Here is a 27,807-nt window from a genome sequence, read left to right as displayed (position 1 = left end):
TTAAAAGCGGAAGAGGATATGAATCTATCGGCGCTGGTTTGCTTCTCGGACCAAACTCTCCATTCTCAAGCATCCCTTTTTTAAATTTAATTTTGTAAAATATACAGTGAAAACTTTTTTAAAATGACTTAAATAAATTTTTTCTTGTTATAAAAAATGAGTATTATAGAACAAGAAGAATATGAGGAATTCTGTTACAGTGAACTACAGGAAATAATTAAACCCACTTTTGATCCAGAATTACACAGAATTGCTATACAATTCCACTATGATAATCACAAAAACAAAATTGATGAAAATTATCTTAATAAAATTAAAAAATTAAATACCTTACCCATTCATCACAATACTAAACTCTTACTACAACATGGATTTGAGGAACAACGACAAAAAGAACATAATCAATTAATAAGAGAAACACGAAGAGAAAAATATAAACATCTTTTTCCATACTTGAAGAACAACTACAAAGAATAAATTAACTAAGACATTCACAACCTTTTTTCATAATGTCATCTCATTATGAAAATGCGCAAAGAAATAATTTTAGAACGGGAAAAAATATTCAGACTTTACATTAAAAAAACACGACGCCATCTTGCATTCCTTAAGTATGGAAAAGTATCAATGAGCTAGAAACCGATATGTCATTTTTCTATAGAAAATGGAAATGAGTCAGAACCCTTAAGTATAGGAAAAGTATCAATGAGCCAGAAACCGATATGTCATTTTTTCTATAGAAAATGGAAATGAGTCAGAACCCTTAAGTATAGGAAAAGTATCAATGAGCCAGAACCCGCTTTTTATAGTAGTTACACTCCCTTTTTATACAGTTTTACAACCGCGTCATTTTGACACATTGAATACATTAAGACCTACATGTATTAACAACTACGTACATTAACACCCCATACACATTTAACACTTTAAATACTATAATACCTCCACACACATTTTGAAGACACTATTCACGACACCTTGAAAGATGCTAATTCTTATTTAGAGCTCTGGAAATTATCTTCATTAAGTTGCTCCATTTTGATTTGAGTCCAACTTGTAGTTTAGTTCATTTAAATGTACAACTTTGTATAAAAATAAACAAGAAACCTCAGCAAATATCCCGACCCACGAGTTTTGTAATAGGCCAGCTCTCCCCGGTTCAGCAGAACCATTTGTTCCTTAAATAAATAAATTAGTCGAATCGGTTGTTAAATTAAAAAAAAAGGTCTGTTAAAGTCGGCTTAAGTAAAGATGCAGATTTCAGAAGAAAGTTTTCGATGTATCAAATACCGATATTGAAAATCGATTTAAAACATCGAGAAAAAAAAAAATTTTTTTCTGATTTCCGTTTTTTCATCAACTTACGTGACAGGCTGATGAATCCTCGAGTATACGTCTTCTCCGGTCGTTGTTTTTAACTTAACTTTTTTCGCTTTATCATTTATATGACAGGTTGAATAAGCCTCCGTGTATACGTCTTTTCTTAGTTGTTGATTTTAACTTAATTATTTTCGCTTTAACATTTAATTACATGAAAGGTTGATGTGTCATCTTGTGTACGTCTTTTTTGATTGTTGTCTTTTTTTTCTTAAATCTTGCACCTCACATTATTTTAATGCAGCTCTTTTAATGCAACTAATGATAGACTATAATTCCAGTGAATATGTAGCTCCTGACACGTTGACAGTTGGCATTGATAATGCCAACTTTAGCTCCATTTAACATGCTTGGGGGTATTTTTTGGTCTTTCACTACCAGAATTTTAATAACCTTTATTAACCTTCGGCACTGGAATTTAAGTTTTTAACAATATAATGTGATAAAATCAAATTGTCATTTTTGGCCAGATTTCTGAAAATTGCCGGTCAACAAAAATGGCAGTCAAAGTGCTTAGATGCTAATGCCTCAAATTTACAAAGTAAAGCTGTAAGTAAACAAAGTGATCATTTTAAAGGAATTGCTTCACTTGTTTGTATATCTGAATAAAGAGCGAAAAATTTTGATGAATGAGGTTTACATTCGTGTTTCACATAAACATGAAAGTTAACTGAAATAGTAAACAACAAGACTTAATGTTTAACAAAAATTTAATTTATAATGGAAAAGCGAAAAAGCCAATATAATTTGTAGGCATTTTGCTGGCAAAAATTGCCGGCAAAATGTCTACAAATTATGAAATGCAAGAGCAAGTTGAGATGTTCAACATTTGAAACTAACTGGCTTAAGACCATCTTCCAACATTTCATTCCATTTCCGGCCATCTACAAGTACTGCGAGAATGGTTTCGAAGCAATGGAACCGTCTCGATATTTTAAAAACGTATCAAGCAATTCAAACTTTGAAACTCTGACGCATCACCTTTTTCTACAAGATATAGCTACAGATGGCTTACGGTACAAAATTATGCCATTTGATTTGTATTGTCCTTCGTTGAAAAAAAAGCTTCCGAACGGAATTTGAGACAAATGCAATAATTCCTGGCCGAACGAGGCTGCAATAAAACAACACAAGAAAGCAAACAAAAAACAAAAAATAAAGATTGAAATGGAGATTGATGTAAGTGAGGAGATTATCATTGAAAGAGTGGAAGCAGAGTTCATTCCTATTTTCAAAACCATATTCAATTTATTAAAGTCACCATTTGTGGAATTGTAAAAGGCTAAATAGAAAATACTTGTAGCAGATATCCTTTCTAAATCATTTTTCTTTCCTTTTGTCAATAGCTGTCCGTTTTTTAGTTAAGTATAGAAAATTGATCTTTTTTGTATGTAATGTTCTAAAAACTTTTTTTCGTAGGGGGTGCGGTAGGGTAGGGAGAGTCTTTTTTTTTTAACAAATAACGCACGCAGAGGGGGTCGTTAATAGTGAATAAATACATACAAAAGGGGGGGGGGGGAGAGAGAGAGAGGGGGACCGAAATTCGTGATTTTTTTTGCGTATGAAGTTTATGGACGCCCCCCTATCGCGTGTTTTGACTGCATGTCTAAATATATAAAGTTTAAATTCAATCTTTTTCAGATACCTGATACAAAAGTTAGTGCATTTATATGTTATTACATGTTTTTATCGGAAGAACAGATGCTTTAATTTGTTGATTTGGAAAGCAGCATAGACGTCCTGCCCTATAATAAGTTTCATTGAAGTATAACAGGTATAATAAAAATTAGATACAGTAATAAGTAAATCAAATGTGGTGATACATAGTTCTGATGGTAATAAACAGTATTTTCGCACTCCCAACCGATTACTTTGGTGCATTATAACAGCACATGCCACAGATTTTTTAAACGAATGTTTTTGTGGTGCTTAAATAACTTCTTTAGTTTCAGCTATACGTTAAGTGTCCGGTGTTACCCGTGGTCCGGGCTGTCCGCTTTTTCCCTAGATTCGTAGCAAAAGGCTACCATCTTGCGCTGTGACTTTTGTGCAGATTTTCAGAATATCTAATACCATCCTCAAGAATATGGCTTTTAGATTTATCTGTTCATAAGATCTTCTCATCTGTTGGTATGTCCTATTAGAATTGGTTGATATTTGACCATTTGTTGTTGATATTTGATATTTGACCATTCATATTTGACCAGATGGTTGATGTTTGACCATTCATCAGAAGTCGCAATTCTCTATGCTAGTCTCTTCAATTGTATGCTTTCTATGAAAGGCCACTTGAAGCTGCTGTTGTTGTTTGTTTTATTGTTTATAGGGGAAAAGACCTTTTCAACAAAGCAGTTCTACCTTATGGATATCTTTTAACTGTAATTTTCAGGTTTTCTAATCTTAGTTTTGAATATTTGGAGAACACTTGGTGCCATATTCTTTCTCTCTTTCATTTAAGTATACTAAACCAGAAATGGAAAGGAGAGAAAGAGAACGGAAGGAAGGTCAGAAACCCTCTTTTTTTTGAATTCTTGATGTTAAATGAACAGAGTGGGCAGTACGCAATCTTAGAGAAGATTAAAAAGCTTGGTGCAGCACGATATCGCTTTATTAAGGGACATTATTATAAATCGATTTCAAATACGTGATTTCCTCAAAAATTAGCCGTATTGATGATCCAAATGCCCTCTTTATAGGCTGTGACAAGACTTTCATTTTGGCTCCATCAAATTTTGGAAGAAAATGATTGAAATACGCATAAACAAAAAGTTTAAGAAAAAGAGTTTCATTTGAGTATACTTTACAAAAATGTGTGTGAAATTTTTGTCGTTGTTCTTATTTATTTTTATACGAAAGTTTTATTCACTCGTTGATATTTATAACCATACAAAAGATTCTTTTGTAAATCTCTAGTATTCCGAAAAACAAGACAAAACGACTTCATTAATTAATCTTTATTTATGGGTATATATCTACCGTAAATATGCTTGTGTATTGTATGTATAAAAAGAAAGCAAATAAAAAGCTTTGTTAGTTAATGTTTCTTGCCATTTTCTTGCTAAGGCAACAGCTTTCTCTGAAGTACCTACCCCTTATGAAAGTCCGTTAATTACGTTTAGCTATTCTTCTCAATCTATTACCCCAAACAACCACAAGAAACAAAAGTTTGTTGGTAATGGATAACAACAAATTGAAATAAACAGTTTAAAAATTTACATTTGAGCTTTTATAAACCTATATATTTGTAATGCTAATTGTTGAGCTCTTCTCTAAATCATACAAATATGCTACGATTGACTGTCTTACAAGGTATTATAAAACAGTTTGAGCACTATATAGAATAAAGATGAAAAATATCTTAATGATGTCAGTGAAATTACGTTTAAGTTTTACTGCGCAGTAAATTTTTAAGACGGTAAATTTAAAACGCCAGACCGGTCTATTTCAAATAAAGTGTTTTTTTGCTATGAATATGTAACTGGCCACAGACTATTACTGGTTTTATAGACAGATGTGTTTATAAATTTTTAGAAATCAAAAGTCACGACAGTTGATTATGACATTTGCCATATACTTTTGCGCGTTAGATTTTTTTTTTACTGAGAAAAAATGATTTTTTAGTATATAATTAGCTAAATAGCCTAAAACTTCTTATAGTTAAAATCAGTTTCACTAGATATTAGGAATATATCAGCTAACTTTAATTTAGCTTGCTTTAAGGCTTCTTTTCCGAAATTAAAAAGCTTTGCGGTGATATATAAAATCGAATAAGAATGGAAGAATGGTTATCATTACCGGATGGAGTAAATAAGGTTATTCTTGCTGCTGGTCATGGCAATATTCCTCTCTTTCCCGATGGGGCAAAAGTTTTATTTCATTATCGAGCATTAATTGTCAGTGATGATGGTGAACAAAAGATTTTAGATGACTCAAGAGCTGACAATGCACCATTTGAATTGTTGCTTGGTAAGAAGTTCAAGTTGGAAATTTGGGAAGCTTTAATCAAAACAATGAGAATTAATGAAATTGCTGAGTTTCATTGCGATATAAAACATGTATCTACTTACCCAGTGGTTTCTAAAAGTTTAAGAGATATGAAGAAGAAAAAAACTCATAATCATGATCACGATCATGACTCTGGGCATCAATGTGGATTTGCTGCTCTTTCTCAGGGATTAGGATATTCTGATTTGGATGAATACTATAAAGATCCAAAACCTCTGAAGTTCCAAATTGAATTGCTTAAGGTAGATCTACCGGGACAATATGAACAAGATATTTGGTCTTTAACAGCAGAACAACTGCTTGAACAAATACCTATTTGGAAGGACGATGGAAACAAACTTTTTCGTAATGGCGAATATGATAGTGCAAGCAATAAATATTCTCAAGCTCTTGGTTGTTTAGAAAAATTGGTTTTAAGAGAAAAACCAGGTTCAGAAGACTGGATTAGATTAGATGACATGAAAGTTCCTTTACTGTTAAACTTCTCTCAATGCATGATAGCCAAAAAGGAATTTTATAAAGCAATTGAACACCTAACCACAGTTATTGAGAAAGATAAAAATAATGTCAAGGCTCTTTTTAGGAGAGCTCAAGCTTACCATGCTGTCTTCAATTTCCATGAATCACGTCGTGATTATGAAGCAGTGCAAAGACTTGATAGTTCATTAATAAATACAATTGAAGTTGAATTAAAAAAAATTGCAATCGACGAAAAAAATAAGGATAAAGAAGACAGAGAAAAGTTTAAAAAGGCATTCTCTGGTTAAATAGCTTTGAATGACTCAAGGTTTATAGACTAAGATTTATGAATTTAAACCATGCATTGAACTTTATCATATTTAAGTTTTGAGAGCTTTAAGTTAAGAGCTAAATTAATTTAATAAATTTTCATTTTTTATTTATTTTTTTTTGTAGTTGAAAGTTTCTTGTTTTTAATCAAAATCAATTTCAAATATATGCATTAAGCTAAGCATGTTAATTAGAATATGTTTGTAGTTTACTGTGTATTTTTTATAATTACAATACATTATAAGTTTGTGTTTCTTAAATTATTTGCTTGTTCTATTTTTGAATGATCCCCAGCTAAAACATCATGAATGTATGTTTATGTCAAAATTTATTTATTGTTTATGAAATGTCCCTTAATAACTAAACTGTTTATAAAACCAAAGGTAACAAGTTTCAAATTGTTTAAATAACTTACTTTTTGGATGTTAGATGTTATATGGAACTTAGTTGGTATTTAGTTAAAACAATTTACAATTCTTCATTTATAATTTTTTATGTATATACAAACCTTTGAATTTAATTGTAAGTTTAAAGAAAGGAGATGTTGATGTGGAGTGTTTTTATTAAAGTAATTGCTTGAGGGTATTATGCAAAATAGTATGGGCAGAATGTTAAATTTATTTAATTGCTTTCTGACTAAGGAAAAAAATGTAAATAAGGGGAAAATACTTGAAAATGTAGGGCGAAACTGAGTTAAAATAAACCTTGTTTGCTTTATTTAGAAATATATCACAAACAAATGATGATAAATTTGCTGGCTATGTGCAAAAGCACATTTTATTCATTCTTGCGAATTTGGTTTTGGTTAATGAATTATTTTCTTTATAAGAAAGAAAAAGTAGATTATGCATCAAGTGCTATCGTTTACAAAATTTGGTTTCGTTACAAAGAACCTTCATCATGGGAGTTTTCATCCCAAACTGATTTTTGTGGAATAATAAAAGGGTACTTTCATCCAAGTTTAATTCTATCTGATAGTGTTTCATTATACTCTGTAACTGAAGATGTTGCTGTTTTTGTTGATTGTGGTGGTTTAGATGTTTTCAACTCAAAATACAGTGCATTTGCTTATCACACGCAGTTCTTACTTGCTGAGCAATTTATCATTGTTCCTATAGAGTCTTTCCACAAGATTGCCTCAGAGATTTCTTTGCCTAAAATCCCCATCCTCCATGTAGCTAATCATGGACGTTGCGGTTCTACAATATTGGCACAGATATTTGAAGCCATTCCACAAGCTTTGTCAATATCTGAAACCAATGCGTTTTTTGATCTTGCAGAATTGTCACGCCATGGTCAAGTTAATAATCAGACTCTAAAGAAATTGTGCTTAAGTGCAATACTGTGCACTCTTAAACATGCTAACACTCGTCAATCTAAATTAGTTTTTATTAAGTGCCAAAGTGTGGCTGTGTATATTACTGATTTGATGGCTGCTTCTGTACCAAGTATAAAACATGTTTACATGTACAGACAACCAATATCTTTTGTAAGGTCTTATGAAAAGCTACATGCTAGCAATTATGTGATGTCTGTATCTGCAACAAAATTGCTCAGTGGCATAGGTCATAACTCAATTTTATCAGGTTTTCCTGTTTATCCCAATTTTTTTGTTCAAAATTTAACGTCTTTTTCAAGATTAAGTCTTATCTGGATAACTGGTACTGCTGCATTTAAACGTCTTCTACAAAAAATTGAAATAAAGTCATTTACTTATGAGGATTTACTGACAGACACAGATACTGTGGTTTTAAAATTATTAAAATATGCTGGCATCTCAACAGATCTTTTGCCAGACACTAGTTCAGTTTTAAAACATGATTCTCAAAGAGGTACACCATTCACCAGCCGTCATATAAACAAAGATATTTTAGATAAAGCGTGCACCCCAATTTCAGAAAAGTTGAAAGCAGAAGTAGATGGTTTATGCAGAGATTTTGATGTGTCTAGTTTTTGGGATTCTGTTGTTCTTCCGAATAAATTGTGATATGAATTAATATTAATATGCATGTAAAAAAAAAAGTTTTTTTTGCTAAGCATGTTTTTCTTTTCTTAATCAAGAATTCTTACAAAATTATTTACAGGTGTTAACATCTTTGTTAAAGTGGTATTAAAAAATGATCTTTTATCATAAGTATTCTGTTTCTTTATGTAATTCTTAATATATTTGTAGTTTTTTCAAAGCACATTTTCCAGTTTCATTTCATTATTGCACGTTTTACCCCATTATTACTTATAATTTTTTAAGTTTAAGATTAGCAACATGTTTAACTATTAGTGCTTTACAAATTTGAGCACGTGCTCGTTTTGGCATAGTAGTGGACCTAAATGATGGTGTAGGTCATAAGACTTGGCGCTATAGTCTCTTCAAAACACCATAGTAACAAAATCATGACCCTGATGAGAAGGTCACCTTTACCACTACACTAATAATTGGAACAAAGCACAAATGTTTTTCTTTTTCCCTTTCTCCCTAACGAGTCGCCTCCTAATCGCTAACAATACGTAACTCAGTTAAAACCCTTTAACTATATATAGTTTATATATAGTTTTTCGACGTTTATATGGTCGGTATAGAAATTCAAATACATTCCATTTCACCGCAAGTATAGTACTCGCCTAAATCAAATAGGCATGTTGCTTATTACTAAAAACACGCGAGAAAATAAGTTTGCGTAGCTTAGTTGAATCAAGGACGTATTAATAGATGGACGTTCAACGCATTGTTATAGATCAGAGGTGCCGCCAATTAGCCAAAAACTATGCGTGTTACCGCAAATTTTTTAAATTCATGATACAGATATTCCGACTTCTACCCGTCAAATTTCCGTCAAAAAACCTCCCTCAGTAAACCCCATTATAATTATGCATTTACTGAAGCTTATGGTTATAAAAGACAAAAAAATTAATCAAGAATAGTTCGCAAATCTGAAAAAGGTTGATTTGAGCTATGAACTTTGCTTAATAAAAATTTAACTGTGTTTAAACTTTGACATCTAAAACTAGGCTTTTGCAAAAAGCCTATGTTTGGTTTACCAGAATGGATAGAGTAAAGTGAAACAAATTTTCCTTGTTAAATTAAAATTGCTATGACATAGTTTAAAGGTCGAATAAGAGATTTTCAGTGTTCTTTTCACCCCACTCTCAGATTATGCTCCCCACTTTAAGGTTCAAATCAGAGAGTATTTCTTATTTTTGTCGGAAATGTCGAACTTATTTGCCTCGCTTTTTTTTTTCTCTTGAATTTGTTTTTTTTTTTTTTTTTTTTTTTTTCCCGAACGTCCTAGTTATAAATTTTCTTATTTTCGATACCTAAATCGCATTTTGTCTAAAGGTATTATAACTAAAAGCATCTTAAAGTTCATAAAAAACTATTGATTTCAGAAGTTGGAAAGAAATACTAAGTATGTATTTTTAATGAGCATTTTTAAACAGTCAGCCATGTAAAGCTTCTTTAACTTATAATGATCTTATTATTTTTATTGTTATTGTTGTTACTAATAGTAACAATACGATAATAAAAATAATAAGCCATACCTTTCGTTGCATATTCTTGAGCCTTCTACAAGTGATGTACAACCTTATATTTAACCTTTTCTAGATATATCAAAAGAAGTAATCTTATATTCCAATCTATTATCTCATTACTGGATAAATAATGAGTCTTCATTTGGAATATTTAGAACATTTATGCGGAAAGTGTGGCTGCATAATAAAACAGGATAGTCACTGTCAGTTAAAACCTGTTGTTATCTTTAAACAAGCAACTCTTAGTTTTTACAAGCTGGATATAACCTCAGGCAATCAAAAAGTTCATCCTGAATATTTATGCAAATCATGTTACATGGTCATATGCAGGCTAGATTTAAATTCAAAAAAAGGCTTTGAAGCTGAGAGGAATGATAAATTCTTCACTTTTTCTGAACACACAGAAACCTGTTATGTATGTAACACACTCACAAGAGTTGGAAGAAATAAAAAAGTACATGTGATAAGTATTCATCAACAGTTAAAAGCATTTGCATCAAAGCATGGTTTTGACTGTTACAATGAAAATAACAAAAATTATTTTGTAATAGTTAAAATCAATAGTTCTCGCCAATCAAATGGCATGTGGAGATTAATTGTTTTAAATCGTGAAGTGCTACTATCCATTAATATTAACAAATCTCTTCCAGATCTACTAAATCTTCAATCTGCTAATATCATATTCTACAACATTTCATGCATAAACTTCTTTAATGTGATAATGACTTCTACTATCTTTTTTTCTAATCAGAAATAAATCTTCTGATTTTAAAAATTTCCGAAGCACATCAAATGAGGATGTTGGAATAATTGAAACAAAAGAAGGCAATACAGTTGAAAACTTTAAAGTTATTAGACATAAAGATTGTTCGTTAATATGGTCAGAAGTCTGTTGTGATTTTAGTACCATCTACCGTACTAACTTGCCTCTAATGGAATCCAGGTTGAAGAGTAACGAAAGTCAATCATCTATTACCTTTAACTAGCCACTTTTTAACTGTGTACATTTTCTTACACCAGTATATGTAATAAATGTAATAAAGACAACTTGCATTCTTCTATATGGAAGTTCAATAGTACATTACAACAATTTACAGTTTTGAATAATTTCTAAAATCAAAATTAAGAATTATTACAATATTTTCATAATCTGGGAGTATTTGCAAATATAAATTAGCATCAGTTTAGACGTTAAGTTCCACAACATGTGAGTATAAGCACACCTTTAGTGCGAATGTAACATTTCTTTTCATACTTTTTAAAATTTGATTCCCTAAGATATTTATTGTGACATTTTGGACAGGTATATTTAGGGTTGAATCGTATTTTATGTACGTAAACTAAAACAGTGAAAAGCGCAACTTTGCGTATTTAATGGAAAAGCACATAATTATGCAACAATTCTAAAGACCTAAAATATGTTTTTAAATCACGTTCTTTGAGTACTTCAAAGATAAAACTTCGTTATTATCATTTTCTTAAATTTAATCTTTTTTTTTTTCTTTTTTTTTTAATTTATTCAAACTAGATAAGTTAATATGACTCGTTTAAGGAAGTTTGCCTCTCTTTTGAAGAGCGGGCGAGAAAAAAAAAGAAAAGCCTTAGTTTAATACAAGCACACCGGTCTAGGCCAGCCACACTTGACCTTAGCCATTAGGTCTGATAAAAGACGATCTAATGTGGTATTGTATCTTAAAAAGATTTAAGATTGTATCTTAAAAAGAAAATGAACCTAACTCATTATCTGGAACAATAATACGAGATGCTTGAAGTCTTGGCATTTTACAGTTTTTTAAATAAAAGACACTTATTTCCATTTTACAAATATTTTCAATTTAAAACTTTTCTTTAAAATAAAATTTAAAATTTAGTGAAATTCTTAATTATGCAAGTTCTTTTGTTTAAAAATATTCCGAAAACAAAAGGACTTTTTAATTACTTTTTATTACGCTATGAAAAAGTTGCGCTTTTTACTGTTTTAGTTTATGTACATGAAATACGATTCAACCTAAATTTAGTTATTAAGCATTTTTCTGTTTTTTTCAGCATTTTAGTTTCTTCTTCTGCAATCAGCTTCTCTGTAGGAATTGCTGGTGGCATGAGCTCTAATTCAAAATCCTCTGATAACAAGTCCGCTAACTCTTCAAGATCTATCTCAATAAAATCATCCAAAACTATTTCAATTTCGTTATCAATATTTTCAAGTAAAAGAGAATAATCTTCTTGATTAATAGCAAAGTCATACTCATTTTATGTAACACGCTTATCTCTTTTATGAAACAATGCGTTGAACGTCCATCTATTAATATGTCCTTGGTTGAATGCGAAAAAAACATTCGTAAATCGTCTCAGGTTCGATGCGAGAGTCGTGCCGCAATTCGAATTTTATTTTCTGGGAAATTGAGTTTTTGTCCTCTAGATTGGTTAATTCAGCGTTTACAATAAGCATACAAGCTTAGATGTTTTATGTATCATTAGTTGAAACGAACATTGATACTCAGATAGAGCTAAGAGAATAAGGCTAAAAAATAACCCGAGCAGATACTTAATCAAATGAGATTTCTATATAAAATGACGAATATTAACACTAGGCTAAAACTAAGAGATTTAGGCAAGAAATACATTTAGATAGGTTGATATTAAAACGAATATTGACACTAGGCTAGAACTAAGAGACTCAGGCTAGAAACATACTGAGCAAGAGCTGTCAATATTAAAACGAATATTGACACTAGGTTAAAACTAAGAGAGTAAGGCAAGAAGTATCCTAAAGAGAATTTAAATCTATTCCGAAATATGAATTTTCAAACGAGCATTGACACAGTTAAGACTAAGGCTAGAATTGCATTATGCAGCAACTTATTCCAAGTAGAAATGTCAATATTAAAGCGATTATTGACTCAAAGCTAGAACATAGAGAATAAGGCTAGAAATACCTTTAGGAGAATCTTAACTTAATCAGAAGTTTGATCAGAGACTTCAATTTTAAAGAATGTGAAAGTGTTAGGGATAACTTTCATGACTCTGAAGTATTAGATAATATTGACTGAGGAAGGGCTGTTTAACGATCTTGTGCGAGATTGGGGCATAGTAAATTTTTCATCTGCGTGAGTCTTTAATTTCTTTATCTCCAAAAGTCTTTAATTTACTCTGGACATCTTTTCGAAAACAATTTTACTAATCCCAATCTTGGGGCTTATGCAATTTCTTTCACTTCTCAGTCTTGACCAAGCAACGCAAAAATATTTCCAAATAAGAGAAAAGAACCGATTCTTCCAATTCTTGAAAAAGGTGTATGTTTAATTGCGATTGCGCACAAATTTAATGATGATGTTGATGTTGATTTGAATTGAAGTTAAAAATAAGTATTTAGGTAAACAGATTGAAGGTTGAAATTAGTCTCAATATATCGTATAAACTGTATGCATTTAATTTAGGAATATATTAGTGTGACAATTCAATAATTGCTTTTCAATGCGTAGAATTTAAGAAATCACTTTCATAAATAAGTTCGTAAACGTAATTTTCTGCCATATTTTGTTTTACTATCTTTTGAAGCGGCGTTCAAAATCCTGGTAGCTTGGGGAAAGGGTTTTACTTCTTGAAATACATTCTTGTATTCTTCTTGAAATATCAAGATAATTTCTCCAAGAACATGGAAATTAAGCAAATGGGCTTAGCAGGAAACTATAGAACTATTGTGCTGTAGTTCTCCAGACCAGGCCTGTACTTGCATTGTTTTGAAGACCCGAAAAACTTCAAAAATGCTGTTCTACACCACTTTCTCCTTCGCCATTTTTTTTTTCAGACTTTAGTGCACTCTATAATCTTTTTAGCTGTTGTATAACGAACATTTTAAATTTATTCTGAGGTAGTTTATAGAATTAGTCTTTAATTTCCTTTGTGGGGAATTATTTAGACTTCCCCTGAGACACTAAAGAGTCACTGTTTTCTTTATGAACTTGATAATATTTTTTCCATCTGACTGCTAATCATGCAATTTACAAACTACACTCCCTTTTTATACAGTTTTACAACCGCGTTCTTTTGACACGTTAAATACATTTAGTCTTTCATGCATTAACAACTACGCACATTAACACCCCACACACATTTAACACTTTACATACTTTAACACCTACACACACGCTTATTGCATTTTGAAGACGTTATTTACAACACCTTGAAAGATGCTAATTCTTATTTAGAGCTCTGGAAATAATCTTCATTAACATGCTCCATTTTGATTTGAGTCCAACTTGTAGTTTAGTTCATTTAAATGTACAACTTTGTATAAAAATAAACAGGAAACCTTTGCAAATATCACCCAGGCGACCCGGGAGTTTTGTAATAGGCCAGCTCTTCCCAGTTCAGCAGAACCATTTGTTCCTTAAATAAATAAATTAGTCGAATCGGTTGTTAAATTAAAAAAAAAAGGTCTGTTAAAATCGGCTTAAGTAAAGATGCAGATTTCAGAAGAAAGTTTTCGATGTATCAAATACCGATATTGAAAATCGATTTAAAATATCGAGAAAAAAAAAAAAAAAATCGGTTTTCAGATAAATTGTGTTAACAGAACTAATTCAACTTAATTCTGTATAAATTGGACTGTGTTTTAAAACTAGATTAACACACGTGGCGTTATTTTAGAATTATAGTAGATATTTTTGGAACTATGATGTAGCCGACTCCTCTTATTTGGATTTGAATGAAGAAGTATAAAAAGTTGGATGCAGGTGCAGTTTCAGTTCATTTGAGATTTTTTCACTTGGGAGACTGGCATCTCTCCAACTACCACAAGTTTGAGGTCCAGATTAAATTTCCACTATCGTTACCATTTCCAACTGTAGTTCCAGTTAGAGACACAAAAACAATTAAAAAAATTTTTTAAATTGTTATTGCAAATTAAAACCCTTTTGATAAAAAGCATTTTTTACTTTTTTTAAATTATAATCTTAAATTGTAATTTTTTAGTCAAAATTTAATTTAGGAGTGATATATGAAACAGATTAAGACAACTTGTATTCAATGCATTAACTTGGTTAAATAAAGTTTCTTATTTTTCTATTTAAATTGTAAATCTTTGTGTAAAACAGTTTAAAATTTTTACTTAAAACTTCATTAAATCTCCAGAAAATTTCTATGGGAATTAATTAAACTATAAATTTGTCTTAATTCCCAGAGAATTTCTCTATTCGAATGACAATTAAGTATTATGACAAAGCTGTCATATCAGTTTCAACTAGTAGACAAATATACTTTTCATTATAAGAACTCACTAAGGTTTCCAGAACATATAAAATATCAACTAGCATCAGATTCTTAGTAGTATATTAATAAAACATGCATTGCAATCCATCATTTCGTTAAAATATTTCTTCATGCATGGAATTGAAAAAGAAAAACAGTGATTCAGCATCTCTTTAATTGGTTTTACAAAGGTTATGGTTATAAAACTCAACATAATAACACAAACATAACAAGAGATATACAAAACTATTAAATGCAAATTATAGAAATATTATATAAATACATTCGAAATCAAAATATGCACACAATATTACATGTTTTATTTATACTTTTAGCCACATTTTGTTAACTTTTGATAACTACACCAATATCTTGTTTTCATTACTGTTGCCAATAATTTAGCCCCATCATCATTATGTGAAATAATGCAACCAACAAATGTGATAGAGAATTATTTCTTTTGAATCAAAAAAATTGACATGATGTCATTTTGAACATTTTCCTCACTTTCTGAACAGACACATTTGTTTAACAAATTTAACATTTATAGTGTAACTATAAATGTCAATACCACATGGTATAAAATGACAAAAATTATACATTAAATTTTTAGATAAATAATTAAAAATATAAGCATCACAATTTGATGTAAGATCATCCCTATAAATACTATAAGAGCCAAGCTATTTACAACATGAAAATAAAAAGAGAAAAGAAAGAAATACTATAATGAAAACTGTAAACTTTGAAGATCATGCCATTTTTATAAAGAAATGAAGCCTGCCAATTTAAAAAAGAAATGAAATCTGCCAGTTTTACAAAAAAAACAAAGTCTGCCAATTTTTAAGATTGTAGTGGCATGCCATTTTTACATAACTGATGGGGGTGGTGCATTTCTATCATTGTTATCATCATTCAATGGTGGAGGCTTTCCCCTATCTTCATGCAAACTTTTTGGCCGCAGCAAATATAAAACCAATGCAAGAATTATCCAAGCTATTGCCATAAACATCAGAGGAATGCCTGTCTCATTGTTACCAGTGGGTCCTGGTGGTGTCCCAAAACATTGCTCATCAGTGCAATAACTCTGTGAACTCCGCAACAATGAAATTAAACGTTGCATAGCAGCAGCTGGGCTAAAGATACACTCACAAGGATCAAATGGTGGTGGTTCACCCATCACTTTTAGTAACAGTTAATCTAAAAAAATATTTTTTCATTAGAATAGTTTTGGAGTAAACACACTTCTTATTTTCTTTTTAAAGAAAAATTAGTTTTCATGTGTGTAGCTGTTAAAAGTTATTAGGTTTATATTTATGGAATGCAACAATTAACTAGATTGCATTAATATAATTACATGGTATCTGGTAAATTAAGTGGGTATACTAGTTACTTATTCTTATAAATATAGCTACAATTTTTTGTACTTTGAACTTAAAACAATATATTAAAAGTATAAAAATCATAGAACAACTAACTGTAGTTTTGTATTATAATAATACCAAAATACCTACAGAAAACATGAGGAAATCAAACTATGATGAAAAAAAACAATATAATCATTAAAGTAAACAAACACACATGCAAAAGATAAAACTAAGTGCTTTTTGTAATGTTTATATAAAGTTATGATGTTAAATCTTTTTATTAAAACACTATTTGATTCCTGCCTGTTAACAAAATCTAAATCCTCTTAAGGTAAAATATAATTTTTAGGCACTACAACTTTAAACAGCTAATTAAATATTTTTTGATTGTTCTTGTTGCTTTATAAAATATGTGCTTAAGTAAACAAAAAACTCAGTTTGATGAAAGGATTTTTAAAAAAAATAAAAAACAAAAAAGTTTAACTACTTTTTAAATGATGCTAATTATGGAGTAACTAATAACTACAGTGTAATGCAATATGGAATTTTAAGTAAATATTGCATTATACTGTAATTTTAATGACTTTATAAAACCTTTTTTTTTTGTTCAACTTATTTTAAATTTGATTTAAAAATAATAATAATAATAAAAATTAATTTTGAAATAAATTTGGAGTTTCGTTCTGGTGTAGACCAGAAATAAAACCATAAAAAGCTACATATAGTTACCATTCGACTTTGTAACTATGTATTCATACAGCTTACTTTTTTTTTTCAAGTTTGAACTCGGTTTGTATAAATATTTACACACATATTTTTGGTGCATACTACCTTGGTAAAACCCTACACTATACATAATTATCATTCAATGATATTTGTCTAATTAATAAACTTTAAAATTATGTGTATAAAGTGTCTCATAAACATGACATATATAAACATGTCTAATGCCCTATCTTACTGACATCTTGTCACTTATTTTGTAGATATAATAACGAAAGAATAGTAAAGCTGCCATTCCCATGGTTTCTAATTTTGTTATAGCATTTTCGTTTTTTTTTATCCTTATATTCTTAAATATTAAACACTTATGTAAAAACATCGGTTTTATAAAAACAAACTATTTATAGCACATGTAGCAAGCAAAATGTGTTGCTTTTCAACTTCGTCTCGCTGTTGTTTATATAATTTTCAGCAGATGACACAACATCAAATTTTTTTATTGTTAATGGCTGAATGCGCCTGCGCTTCGACCTGAATTGAGTTCAAAAAAATTTCAGCGAGCGCTCGAGTGGAGGTCTTTTGCCTATGTTCATTTGTTCATATCGTAAAATAATAAATATTGTGTGTGTTTATATATATATATATATATATATATATATATATATATATATATATATATATATATATATATATATATATATATATATATATATATATATATATATATATATTATATATATATATATATATATATATATATATATATATATATATATATATATATATATATATATTTAAGTCATTGTGAAGAAGGTTCATTGTGTCTGTCGGTTTTTGATTGATTGTTGTGTTGTAAACTCCTTTGTTGTTCTTACATACGGTGAGGAATGAAAATAATGGAGGAGACGGATTGATTAAAGGTGAATTTGATGGCATGATATTCATGAATTGAAAGACTTCGTCTAACTCCTCCAGGGAACCATGGAAAGTAAAAAACATGTCGTCGATGAAACTTTTGTAAAAGGATATTGAATTTGGGACCTTGTTTCTTATTGCAACATCCAGTTTTTCCCATAAATAGGGTTGGCGTAAGTATTTTGAAACTTGATGAAAGAACTTGTTTGAAAATTGAAATGTGCTGTGGGTTAAGATGATTTCCAGGATGATATCATTGAATTGGTGAACAGTTTTTAGGACTTTTCTCAAGTAGTGCTTGTTCCATAAAAAATCTGATTGCGTAAATTCCATTTGAGTGTTTGTGTATAGAGAAATAACGTCTGCTGTTACTAGAATGCAATTTTTGGAGAAGAATTTCTAAGATCAAAGAAAAAAGTTTTTTTTTTTTTATATAACTTGCTTTAGACGAAGTAATTTGTATTTTTAAAATTTTTTTTCAACTAAAATACATTTCTTACTGATAGTCTGTATATTCTGTTAATATACCAACCAATTAGAATAGTGTTTTAAATTAATTAGTATAATAGTGTTTTAAATTTATTCTCCCCTTCTTCTCTTCTCTCCTTCTATCCTTTTTTCTTTTCTTCTCCTCTTGGATTGTTTTTCTACTATAGTGGTAAAAAAAGTTAAAATGCCGTTTGAAACGCCATTACCTGAAAAATTGTAAAGACAGATGCTTTACACTCTTGCTTGCAAAAAATAGATTACAGTTTACTGGCATACTGTTTTTTTATATCATATTACCAGCATATTAAAAATTACATAGAAAAAATTACTGGAAGACACACCACGAGGAAGAAAAATGGAAACATTTTATGTTAATAAACTGAATACTTATCGAAGAAAGAGCGTGACATGTGAGGGTATGGGCGCCTAAGAATTGGAGCAAAAAGGTATATTGCAGAAGCAATTTCTGCTACTGTGCGACTCTCTCTCTATTACTACTAGTCTCTTTTATTAGTATGGAGTCTCTACTATTAGTATGGACAAATGAGTGTTAGCAGGCTTTGCCATTACTTGATTGATGTCATAAATAACTATAGAAAGAAAAGTTACAATTATATTAGTTGAAGCACGATATTTATTGAAGCCATTGTTCGCCACCTCATTACAGTCACTTAAAGAGTTTGTTATTTGAGGATCTTTTTTTAATACGTGATTTACTTAATTTTGATGTTGTTTTTTGTGTTCGTTACAATATTTTGGCAATTGCGTTTTATTAATGATTCACTATTTGAAATGGTTTATTTTGTATCATTCTTATAAACACTGAAAGATTATTAAATATTGATTTTTATACTCTGATCATTTTAACTTCATTTAAAAAAAGACTGTTAATTTTGTTTTATTTGAGTTTATTTATCATGTCTAAACTACTTATGAGCAGACAAAAACGAAAAAAATTACCAACTTAACAGGCGAACAGGAAATTGTTTCGTTAATATCTTTGCTTTGGAAACCAATATTTTTTTTTTTGAAAACAAAGAGTTGGTAAATAAAGTTTATGTTCTCATCAAAGCTCAAAATGGAAATGTTTTGATTCAAAATGAATGAAATAAATGTGTAAAAAAATGAAAATTTGAGGAAGGTCTCATATGTCACAAGCAAGCTTAGCATCCCATTTTACAGAAATACAGTATGTTGCATTACTACTTTGGCCAATTAAAATTTCATATTTTTTGTTAAAAAGAAAAGCATCAAATAAACAAAAATATTTCGATTAATATTATCGATTTTATCAAGCTCAATGATCAAAAAATAAGAAGTCATTCGATTTACTTTAGCTAATGCTCAAATTCAACAATATTTTTAAAGCTGAAGTATTTTTCTAAAGCACTACCAAATTTTTTGGCAACTCTCTTCTTGTTGTCACATTCAGGTTTTTACTTAACTAAATCTTAAAACGAGAGTTCAGTTCTCAGTTCTCAATGATTCAACTTCTTAGTTCTTTGATTAAGAAAAAAGTTTAAATACCTGATTGAGTGGTTGTGTACTTAGCTTTTTAACCAGAGTATTTGTTTTATAAAAAGTTGGCTTTATCAACTATTAAGATTCATGTTGAAGATAAGGCTCCATTATGTTTGATTAAGAAGAAGAAACCCATTAAAACCTTACCTAAAACCGTGGTTGACTTTAAGAAAGAACATCAAAAATTACTTGTTTGTTTTTTACATCTCTGTTAAAGAATATTTTAAAAACAACACACTTTTAATAAATAAAACAATGGTTGTAGCAAAAGGAAGAGAAGAATCTTATTACTGAACCTCGTTTATATTAACACATTTACAGAGTTTAAAAAATATACAGAATCATAAAAAACATCAAGGTACTATTGTTTGCTAAAAGATAACAAGGATCAACAAGTTAAAAGAAGTAGAAATATAGATTGACTTGTGTATTCTAATATTTTGTTATTTTATTGATATTGCGAATCGTTTCAGTCCTGCAGATTGCATAATCTTTTTATTATATTATTTTTATTACGTTTTTAGCACGTATTGAATCCCCTCATTAACATTAAATCAAACGTTTAAAAATCTAAAATATATTACATATAGCGTGCATGCATCACTATCAGTAGAGGATAACTATCAGCAAAAGACAGGGTAAGTGAAACGCCGGACCAACGGCCAATCTCATAAAACAGTTTGCGATCGTAACACAGTCCGACGTTTGTTAGCGTAGTAAGTTGCTTCACATGTTAAGAATATGTATTTTTTATAAAAAGCGATTATAGATTTTGATTAGTTTTCAAGTTCTTATTTTATAAAAACTCTACAACTTAGACATTTTAGTAACTTATCGCGCCAACACGCTTGCATCAGGTTGTATTTCGATCGAAAACTGTTTTATAACATATGACTCCTGGAGTGCTAATGACGTAACTTAATCATCTTTTAAAGTAATTTAAAACTCTTTATATAACTTTTGTAAATGCAACTCAATTTTGTGCCTGTTAAGTAATCAAAAGGTAATGGTGTTCACAGCACCGCAGTCCCTGTAAACACAGCCCAAAATATTATTGTTGTTATCATTTTATTATTATAATGGTTGCAATAACAGGTATAAGAAGCCGCAAGATATTTCCTACAGACAGGCCGAACTAAAACACGTACGGCACAATTTTTTGTATATATAACTGAATAATTAACATCTTCATAGCTAAAAAATTTGCTTGAGATTTTTTGTTTTAGAATGTTTTATTATTTACTGGACCTAAGTGTTTTTATCAAACATTTTAGTGGATTAAAATTTTTCTTTAGTTTATTTAAACCTGTAACCAGGATTAAGGTAACCGTATTAATACAATCATGTGCACAGTTTAATTTTTCTTGCATTTTATTTGAAACAGCTACTATTTGAACTTCTGATATAAATCATGTAATTATTTGTATCATTTCTTTACCATTAAAGCAGTCAAAATCTCAATCCTCTTAAATGTAAAAGTTCCTTATTTATACGATTAATTACTTCTTGATATGAATGGGGTGTGTCATGATTTTCTCATAAACTGGTATCTTTTTCTATAGAAGATGTTTTCTTAAAAACAATAATTTAAGGTAAAATAAATAAGGTAAGTAAACAACAATAAAATCTTCATTATTTAACTCATTAAAGGATTTCTTTTAAAACACATGGCGATGGAATTAATTTTTGGTTCATCCTTAGTGTTCTGGTTTTTAAAGTTTACTTACTGTCTGAAATTTTATTGGTTTTTTAAAATCTTATCCTCTGTAAAACTTTTAGTTTGGATGTTTAAAATAATCCCAATTTACGTCTACGGCTTATGATCTGTACTTCACTAATTCTGTACTTCAATAAATTAGATGATAAATTTTTTTCTGGTTCTTAAACTTTTTAAAATCTCTCTATGACACTCGGAAACATCGATTTTTATGCCAGAAAAAATATTTAGTAATGATTTTTATATATATATATATATATATATATATATATATATATATATATATATATATATATATATATATATATATATATATATATATATATATATATATATATATATATATATATATATATATCTTTATATATGTAACTTTAAGTTCGTGAGTTTCAAACTTTTACATGTAAAAATTTAATTTCGTGTTTTAAGCGGGAAAATAATGAACTAACTGAACAGTTCAACGCGGAAAGTATTTCGGAAAAGCTTATCCATTGCAAAATATCAAGCAAGTCTGCTTTTAAATTGATTATATCAACAATTTTAGGAAATCGCAGCTTTCAATGCCTTTCGATGTTATCATATCGATTATAAAATAGATAACGCGATGATCTTTTCTCATCAGCCGGCTTTCTTTTAAATTGATTTGAACTCTTTTGTTTTCAAAAAAGAGATCCAGAAGTGCATTGCGTAAGCAAGTTTTACGTCATTTCTTTATTAAATCAATTTCTTTCACCCGATTGCAGACATCTCTCTTAGAATGTTGCTATAATAAGAAGTAAAGATTATAAACAGATTTTTCAGCTGTTCTAAAAAAATTTGTTAATTCGGTACCTTTTTTTAAAGCCTTTAAAATGTTTATATAGAATTTATAAATGTTTTTTCTTGTACCTGAATCCCAAATTTTAACAAATCAGAAGAAATATTCCGTTATTAAGCGAAGAATGATTTCAAACATTACATTGGTATCTCTCTGCATTTTTTTTTTAAAGATTAAGAGGCGCTGAGAAAATTTTAGAGACTTCAAATTGTAATTTAAAAATTGCAAATGAACAACTTTTTAAAAAAAAGTCTCATGGGCTTCCAAAATTGTTTGTTTATCTTAAATTTTTATCATCATCATTTATTTAAAACTGGAAACTAATTTAATTTATATTCTAAGCAGTATTCTCATATATTAGTACTGCATAACGTAATAATGAACTTTATTTGATCAAAGGAATTTTAGTACGTAAAAACATCAAGTATTAAAAATGATTTTTTTTGAAAGTTTTGAAAGTTTCTGATTGAGTATTTTGTTCGGTTGGACAGAGGTCCACGTGAAAATTCGCATCCTTTTATATCGTAATATTATTTAAATAAGCGGATATTTAACGTCCGTGAATCAGAATTAACACCGAGATAATGAAAAAAATGTGGAAAATCAAATAAGACCTTTGCATGGATGTTAAGAGCCAAATCCTCTCGCACATAATACGTCATCTTCACGTTCCTCACGCGTATCGAAAGCCGATGTAAATGAAAATGGCATTTTAAAAATAGCAGTTCTGAAGAAAGAAGCATTAATTTTGATTTCAATTATGAAAATGTTTTTAATGTTATTTTTAGTATTATTATTTTTGATTCAAAGAAATATATGTACATTATTTCAATCTCCAGATCTCCAGAGATATGTTTCGTCACCAGTACTCGTGTTAATTATAATTATGGATATCGGTATAAGATATCTTCAACTTTTGCTATTGTAAGCATCTTAAGGAAAAGATGTGTAAGTGTGCCATATGCAATCATTTAAATGTTTAATTAACGCGTGGGAGGTCTGGTTTCTTTGGCGTGGTTTAGTTTTTACATTCATCCTTTCCTTAAATGACAACATGGGCGTAATTTTTCTTAAGGATAACTCCATACATCGAAACGCTTTTTATGTGAAGGTGTTATGAGTAATGTTTTTCATATAATATTTAAAAAGAAATCATAATATTTTTTTTTATTACGAAGAGATATGATAAGGAATATTGCGGTAGAGCAAACAATATCAGAAGTAACCTGGATATCCAGCTTACTCTAGGATATTGGTGGAAAAAAATGTTGAAATTTTATAAAAGATCTTTTAATTGAAATTTATTCGTAGTGGATTTAGTTTTTTACTTCCATAGCCATTGAAAGTTTTTAAATATATTTTTAAGATTTGAATATCAACCGTTTACTTTCTCTCTTTTGAGTTTAAATATTTAATAACTTAATTTGACTTAGAGAAAATTTACTGATGGTTCTGGCAGTTATCATCAATACAAATTACCGCTTTATTACGCTTTTGGTATACAACGCATTCTTTATTTTTAGAAAAAAAAAAATAGCTTACTACGTTTAATTTCAACAGAAGATGAGTTTCAATGAAATAATGTTTATGCAGCAAAATTTTTCACTTGAGGATTTTTTACTTCTAAGCAGTGAAATCCAAGCAAATTCAGTGGATAGATTCACAATAAACAGCACTGTTTCTATCAACCTTTTTAATACAACATCTTTAACTCATCAAGAAAAAGAAAAAAAATGCGAGATGGTGATCATCTCACTAAGAGCTATTATTTGCTCGTTAGTGATGATAATTACATTACTAGCAAGTTTGCTTGGGAACACCATTGTTATTGCTGCAATTTTAATGTCCAGTTTGTTAAGGAGGAGAACGACCATGCTCTTTGTTGCCAGTCTAGGTAAATCTTTTTTTTTAAATATGCAAAATTAATTGCTTCTTTTTTGTGTTACTGATCTTTGTTAATGAATATTTGGAAAGAAAAATAACTATTTGGTAATTACAAGTATACACTTACTAAAATAAGTATACAGTTACTCACTTACTAAAATAAGTTAGAAACGATATTTTGAAATTCATCATGCTTAAACAAAAAATATAAAATGTACAGAAAAACTTCTAATTTAAAACTTTTATTTTGGCTACTCGTCTCAATTTACTTAGATTTAACAACTTTCAACTTAATATTGATGCTTGAGGAGACGCAAGAAAGGTAAAATGGCAATAAAAACCAATAGCTTTTACTCTTAACTAATGAAATGATTTAAAATGATTTGCGGACTCCGCTTTTACCTCCGAGGGATTGATAAAAGTTGTTTGCGCTAACGGAAGTTTTCAATACATATTAGAATTTAATTCGACTTAGAGAATTGAATTTAACAAATAAGTGGGTACAATAGAAGAGGAAATAGATTTTTTTTTTTTTTTTGTTATCATAAAAATTCTTAATGATAACGAATTGCCTCAGATTTTACATCTTAACACATCACAACACCTTTACATTTTACCTTTTTTCTCGTATATTTGTGTAGTCTAGCTCTTCACCAAATAAGTGGATAAAAAATAAGTGTCATTATTCAAAAAATTCAATTGCATTTCAAAATTTTTGTATCTTTGGTGAATCACTGTTCAAGAAGATGAAATAATGATAATGAATTTGATTAAAATAAACAAATTCTTTACAATTTTTTCATTTCTTGAAAAGTTCAATCTTCTTTTTGCATAACATCTTTGATTAGTTTGATTAGATTGATGGTCAAGACAGGTTATCTTATAACAATATCTTTAATTGGTGTCTTACAGGAGAATTATCTCCGTGATATCATTATGGAGATGCATGCAAAAATCTGAGAATGGATTTTGGATAATTACAACAAGGTTTATATTTATCTTGTTCATAGAATTTTTGAATCAGCTCAACTTGTATGAAGTTTCGTGATAAGTGAAATAGATTGAAGCAAGATCTTCAGCAAATTTTTCGAATGTCAGATGCACTTTTTGAAAAAACTTTAAGTTCTTCATTTAGATCATAAAGGGGATCGTCATCATCATTTAAGGCTGAATGTTGACATTCTTCTCCTGTATCAACTAATTAAAAGATTTTTTTGGTAAAATACGCCAATCATTTTTTAAAAGGAAGGCTTCAGATTCAGGTGTTCAATAAGAGTATTATTCTTTTTGTGACATAAAGAATGTCACAAAAAAGTCTCCTTATTATTTCGTCTACCACGAAAATCAAGGTTATAAAAACAAGCTGAGCGGGTAATACTGGGAATGGTGTCTACACAAATGTTTCATTTTCATATAAAACTAATAATCGAGACCAGTGAAAATTTTTTTCAATAAATTGAAAACGTTAAAAGCAAATACTTAATCTAATTTACAAATGCCTAATCTAATTTATTTATACTTTTATAATTTGAGGAAAATATTTATATTTATTTTTTCCCATTTTATTAGCATTTTCAGATTTGCTGCTTTCTGTTACTTTAATTCCATGGAAACTATCGATGGTTAATCATGAGTGGAAGTTTTGTCATACTCTTGGTGCATGTTACATATATTTATTGACCGATACAATCGGAAATGTAGCTAGTATATTAAACTTACTTCTCATAGCCATCGACAGGTGAGCTCCTAAAATTTGTTTAGAAATTTTACATTTATTTTAACACATTAAAAAAAATTAAAAAATTAAAAAAAAAAAACGATTGAAATTTTAAGATTAAAATTTCTTTTATGTGAAACCTTTTTTTTTTGTCGTTAGAAAACTTTTTTTTGTTGCTTATGTAAAAGTGGTCTTTACGTCACGTTTAGGTTTATTGCAGTCACGTTGCCTTTCCGTTATCCCGAGTTACTGACGACAAAGCGTGCCAAAGTTTTGATCGCTATAATATGGCTGTTTGGGTTGTTCTGGAGCGCCGTCGGGTTATTTAAATGGGATGATACTAAAGCTTTGTCAATCAAATTAGAAAATAATTTTTGTAAAAACGAAAACGCGGCGTATTACGCCACTTCTTTTTTTGGTGTGTATATTACATCACTGTTTGTAATGACATGCACTTATTTGAAAATTCTACATATCGCCAAGCAGCATATTAATGCCATAGAAGCTACAACTCCTGCATCAAGTATCCACAAATCTTCCATCACAAAGGAGCAAAATATAAAAGAAAAACGAAGAAAGAAGTTTAATCGCGAAGTAAAGGCAACAAAATCAGTTGGGATTGTTTATCTTGCATTTGTGGTGTGTTGGCTCCCCTCTTGCATAATCAGTATCATCATCATGATCAACAAAAAATATTTTCCGAATCTGGAGAATTCTCACCCAAATCTTTTCAATTTTTTGTACTCCTTTTTTATCCTCATCTTACCATCGATGAATAACATGATCAATCCGGTGATATACAGTTTTTCTAACAAGCAATTTTTAAAGGCCTTCAAACAAGTAGTTTACAATATTATGATTAAAAGAAAAAGTGCATTTGCAGAAAGGCGGTCAACTCAAGAGAGCTCACTAAAGCTGTCAATACGCCCAATGTAAAGGAACAGCTTTGTAAAATTGCAACTGAACATTAGTGTATATAAGTATCAACTCTGGTCTAACTTCCTAAGAAAGGATTCGAAACAAAAAAGAAGTTTATTAGAAGTTATTACAAATTAAATACGAGAAAATATATATTCGAGTTTTTTTTAATGGAGTATTTAGCCTAACATATATAGATATTGTAAATGGACAAAGAAATATTTATAATTTTTAATAAAAGCGTTTTATTTTTATTCAAACATTAGAATTTACGAGGAAGTATGTCTCACTTGCACTTTGGAGGACTAATTTCTGAACAACATAATTTAGGTGCCAAACATCTAGTAATGAGAGTCAAGCCGCATGCAGCTGTACTCATGCCTAAACTTAATTTTGACAGCAAACTTTAGCATCAATTTCTTTACAAACATTACTTATTGAACTTCTAGACATGGGTCGCATGATAGTGCTGAGCTAGCTGTCTAAATCTGGTTTAAATCCACAGTCCGAACATTTTCTATTCTGACAACTGAAGATAGCAATTCCTGTGCTTTTGCAGACATGACACTTCATCTACATGCAGCTGGAATAGTACTTATTGTACCTGCAGTCATTTAAAGAATCGCTGTTGCATGTTAATCTCATTTAGTTCCCTTTTTCCGATAATAGGGAAACTTAATTTTGACAGTAGATACAAACAGTAATGTAATGCAAAAGCAAATATCTTCTACATTTTTTATCATTTTTCATTAACTTTTATAAGGCGATATTATTAAAACTTCTCCTCCTT

General features: G+C 29.6%; 4 protein-coding genes across 4 annotated transcripts; 3 read left to right on the top strand and 1 right to left on the bottom strand.

The window, feature by feature from the left end:
* Positions 1 to 3,021: 3,021 nt before the first annotated feature.
* On the top strand, positions 3,022 to 8,306 carry LOC145185808 (AH receptor-interacting protein-like). Its single transcript, XM_090098447.1, has one exon. It carries the CDS (start codon positions 5,151 to 5,153, stop codon positions 6,147 to 6,149), a length of 999 nt encoding a protein of 332 aa, XP_089954573.1. The 5' UTR covers positions 3,022 to 5,150; the 3' UTR covers positions 6,150 to 8,306.
* Positions 6,911 to 8,306, top strand: LOC149883650 (uncharacterized). The gene has a single exon (XM_090098446.1). It carries the CDS (start codon positions 6,911 to 6,913, stop codon positions 8,156 to 8,158), a length of 1,248 nt encoding a protein of 415 aa, XP_089954572.1. The 3' UTR covers positions 8,159 to 8,306.
* A 6,707-nt stretch (positions 8,307 to 15,013) lies between these two features.
* On the bottom strand, positions 15,014 to 16,188 carry LOC145186026 (small integral membrane protein 14-like). The gene has a single exon (XM_080062071.2). It carries the CDS (start codon positions 16,127 to 16,129, stop codon positions 15,818 to 15,820), a length of 312 nt encoding a protein of 103 aa, XP_079918197.2. The 5' UTR covers positions 16,130 to 16,188; the 3' UTR covers positions 15,014 to 15,817.
* A 4,349-nt stretch (positions 16,189 to 20,537) lies between these two features.
* LOC149883649 (D(1) dopamine receptor-like) lies at positions 20,538 to 27,257 on the top strand. Its single transcript, XM_090099135.1, has 4 exons — positions 20,538 to 20,602; positions 24,022 to 24,392; positions 25,952 to 26,120; positions 26,309 to 27,257. Exons 2-4 carry the CDS (start codon positions 24,062 to 24,064, stop codon positions 27,033 to 27,035), a joined length of 1,227 nt encoding a protein of 408 aa, XP_089955261.1. The 5' UTR covers positions 20,538 to 20,602; positions 24,022 to 24,061; the 3' UTR covers positions 27,036 to 27,257.
* Positions 27,258 to 27,807: the final 550 nt, after the last annotated feature.

The sequence above is a fragment of the Hydra viridissima genome, unplaced genomic scaffold (genome assembly GCF_058129835.1).
Source record: "Hydra viridissima isolate aposymbiotic clone 2 unplaced genomic scaffold, HvirCarnegie_v1 scaffold_9, whole genome shotgun sequence".
In the NCBI taxonomy this organism is placed as follows: domain Eukaryota; kingdom Metazoa; phylum Cnidaria; class Hydrozoa; order Anthoathecata; family Hydridae; genus Hydra; species Hydra viridissima.
This window is presented reverse-complemented; position numbering and strand designations above follow the sequence as displayed.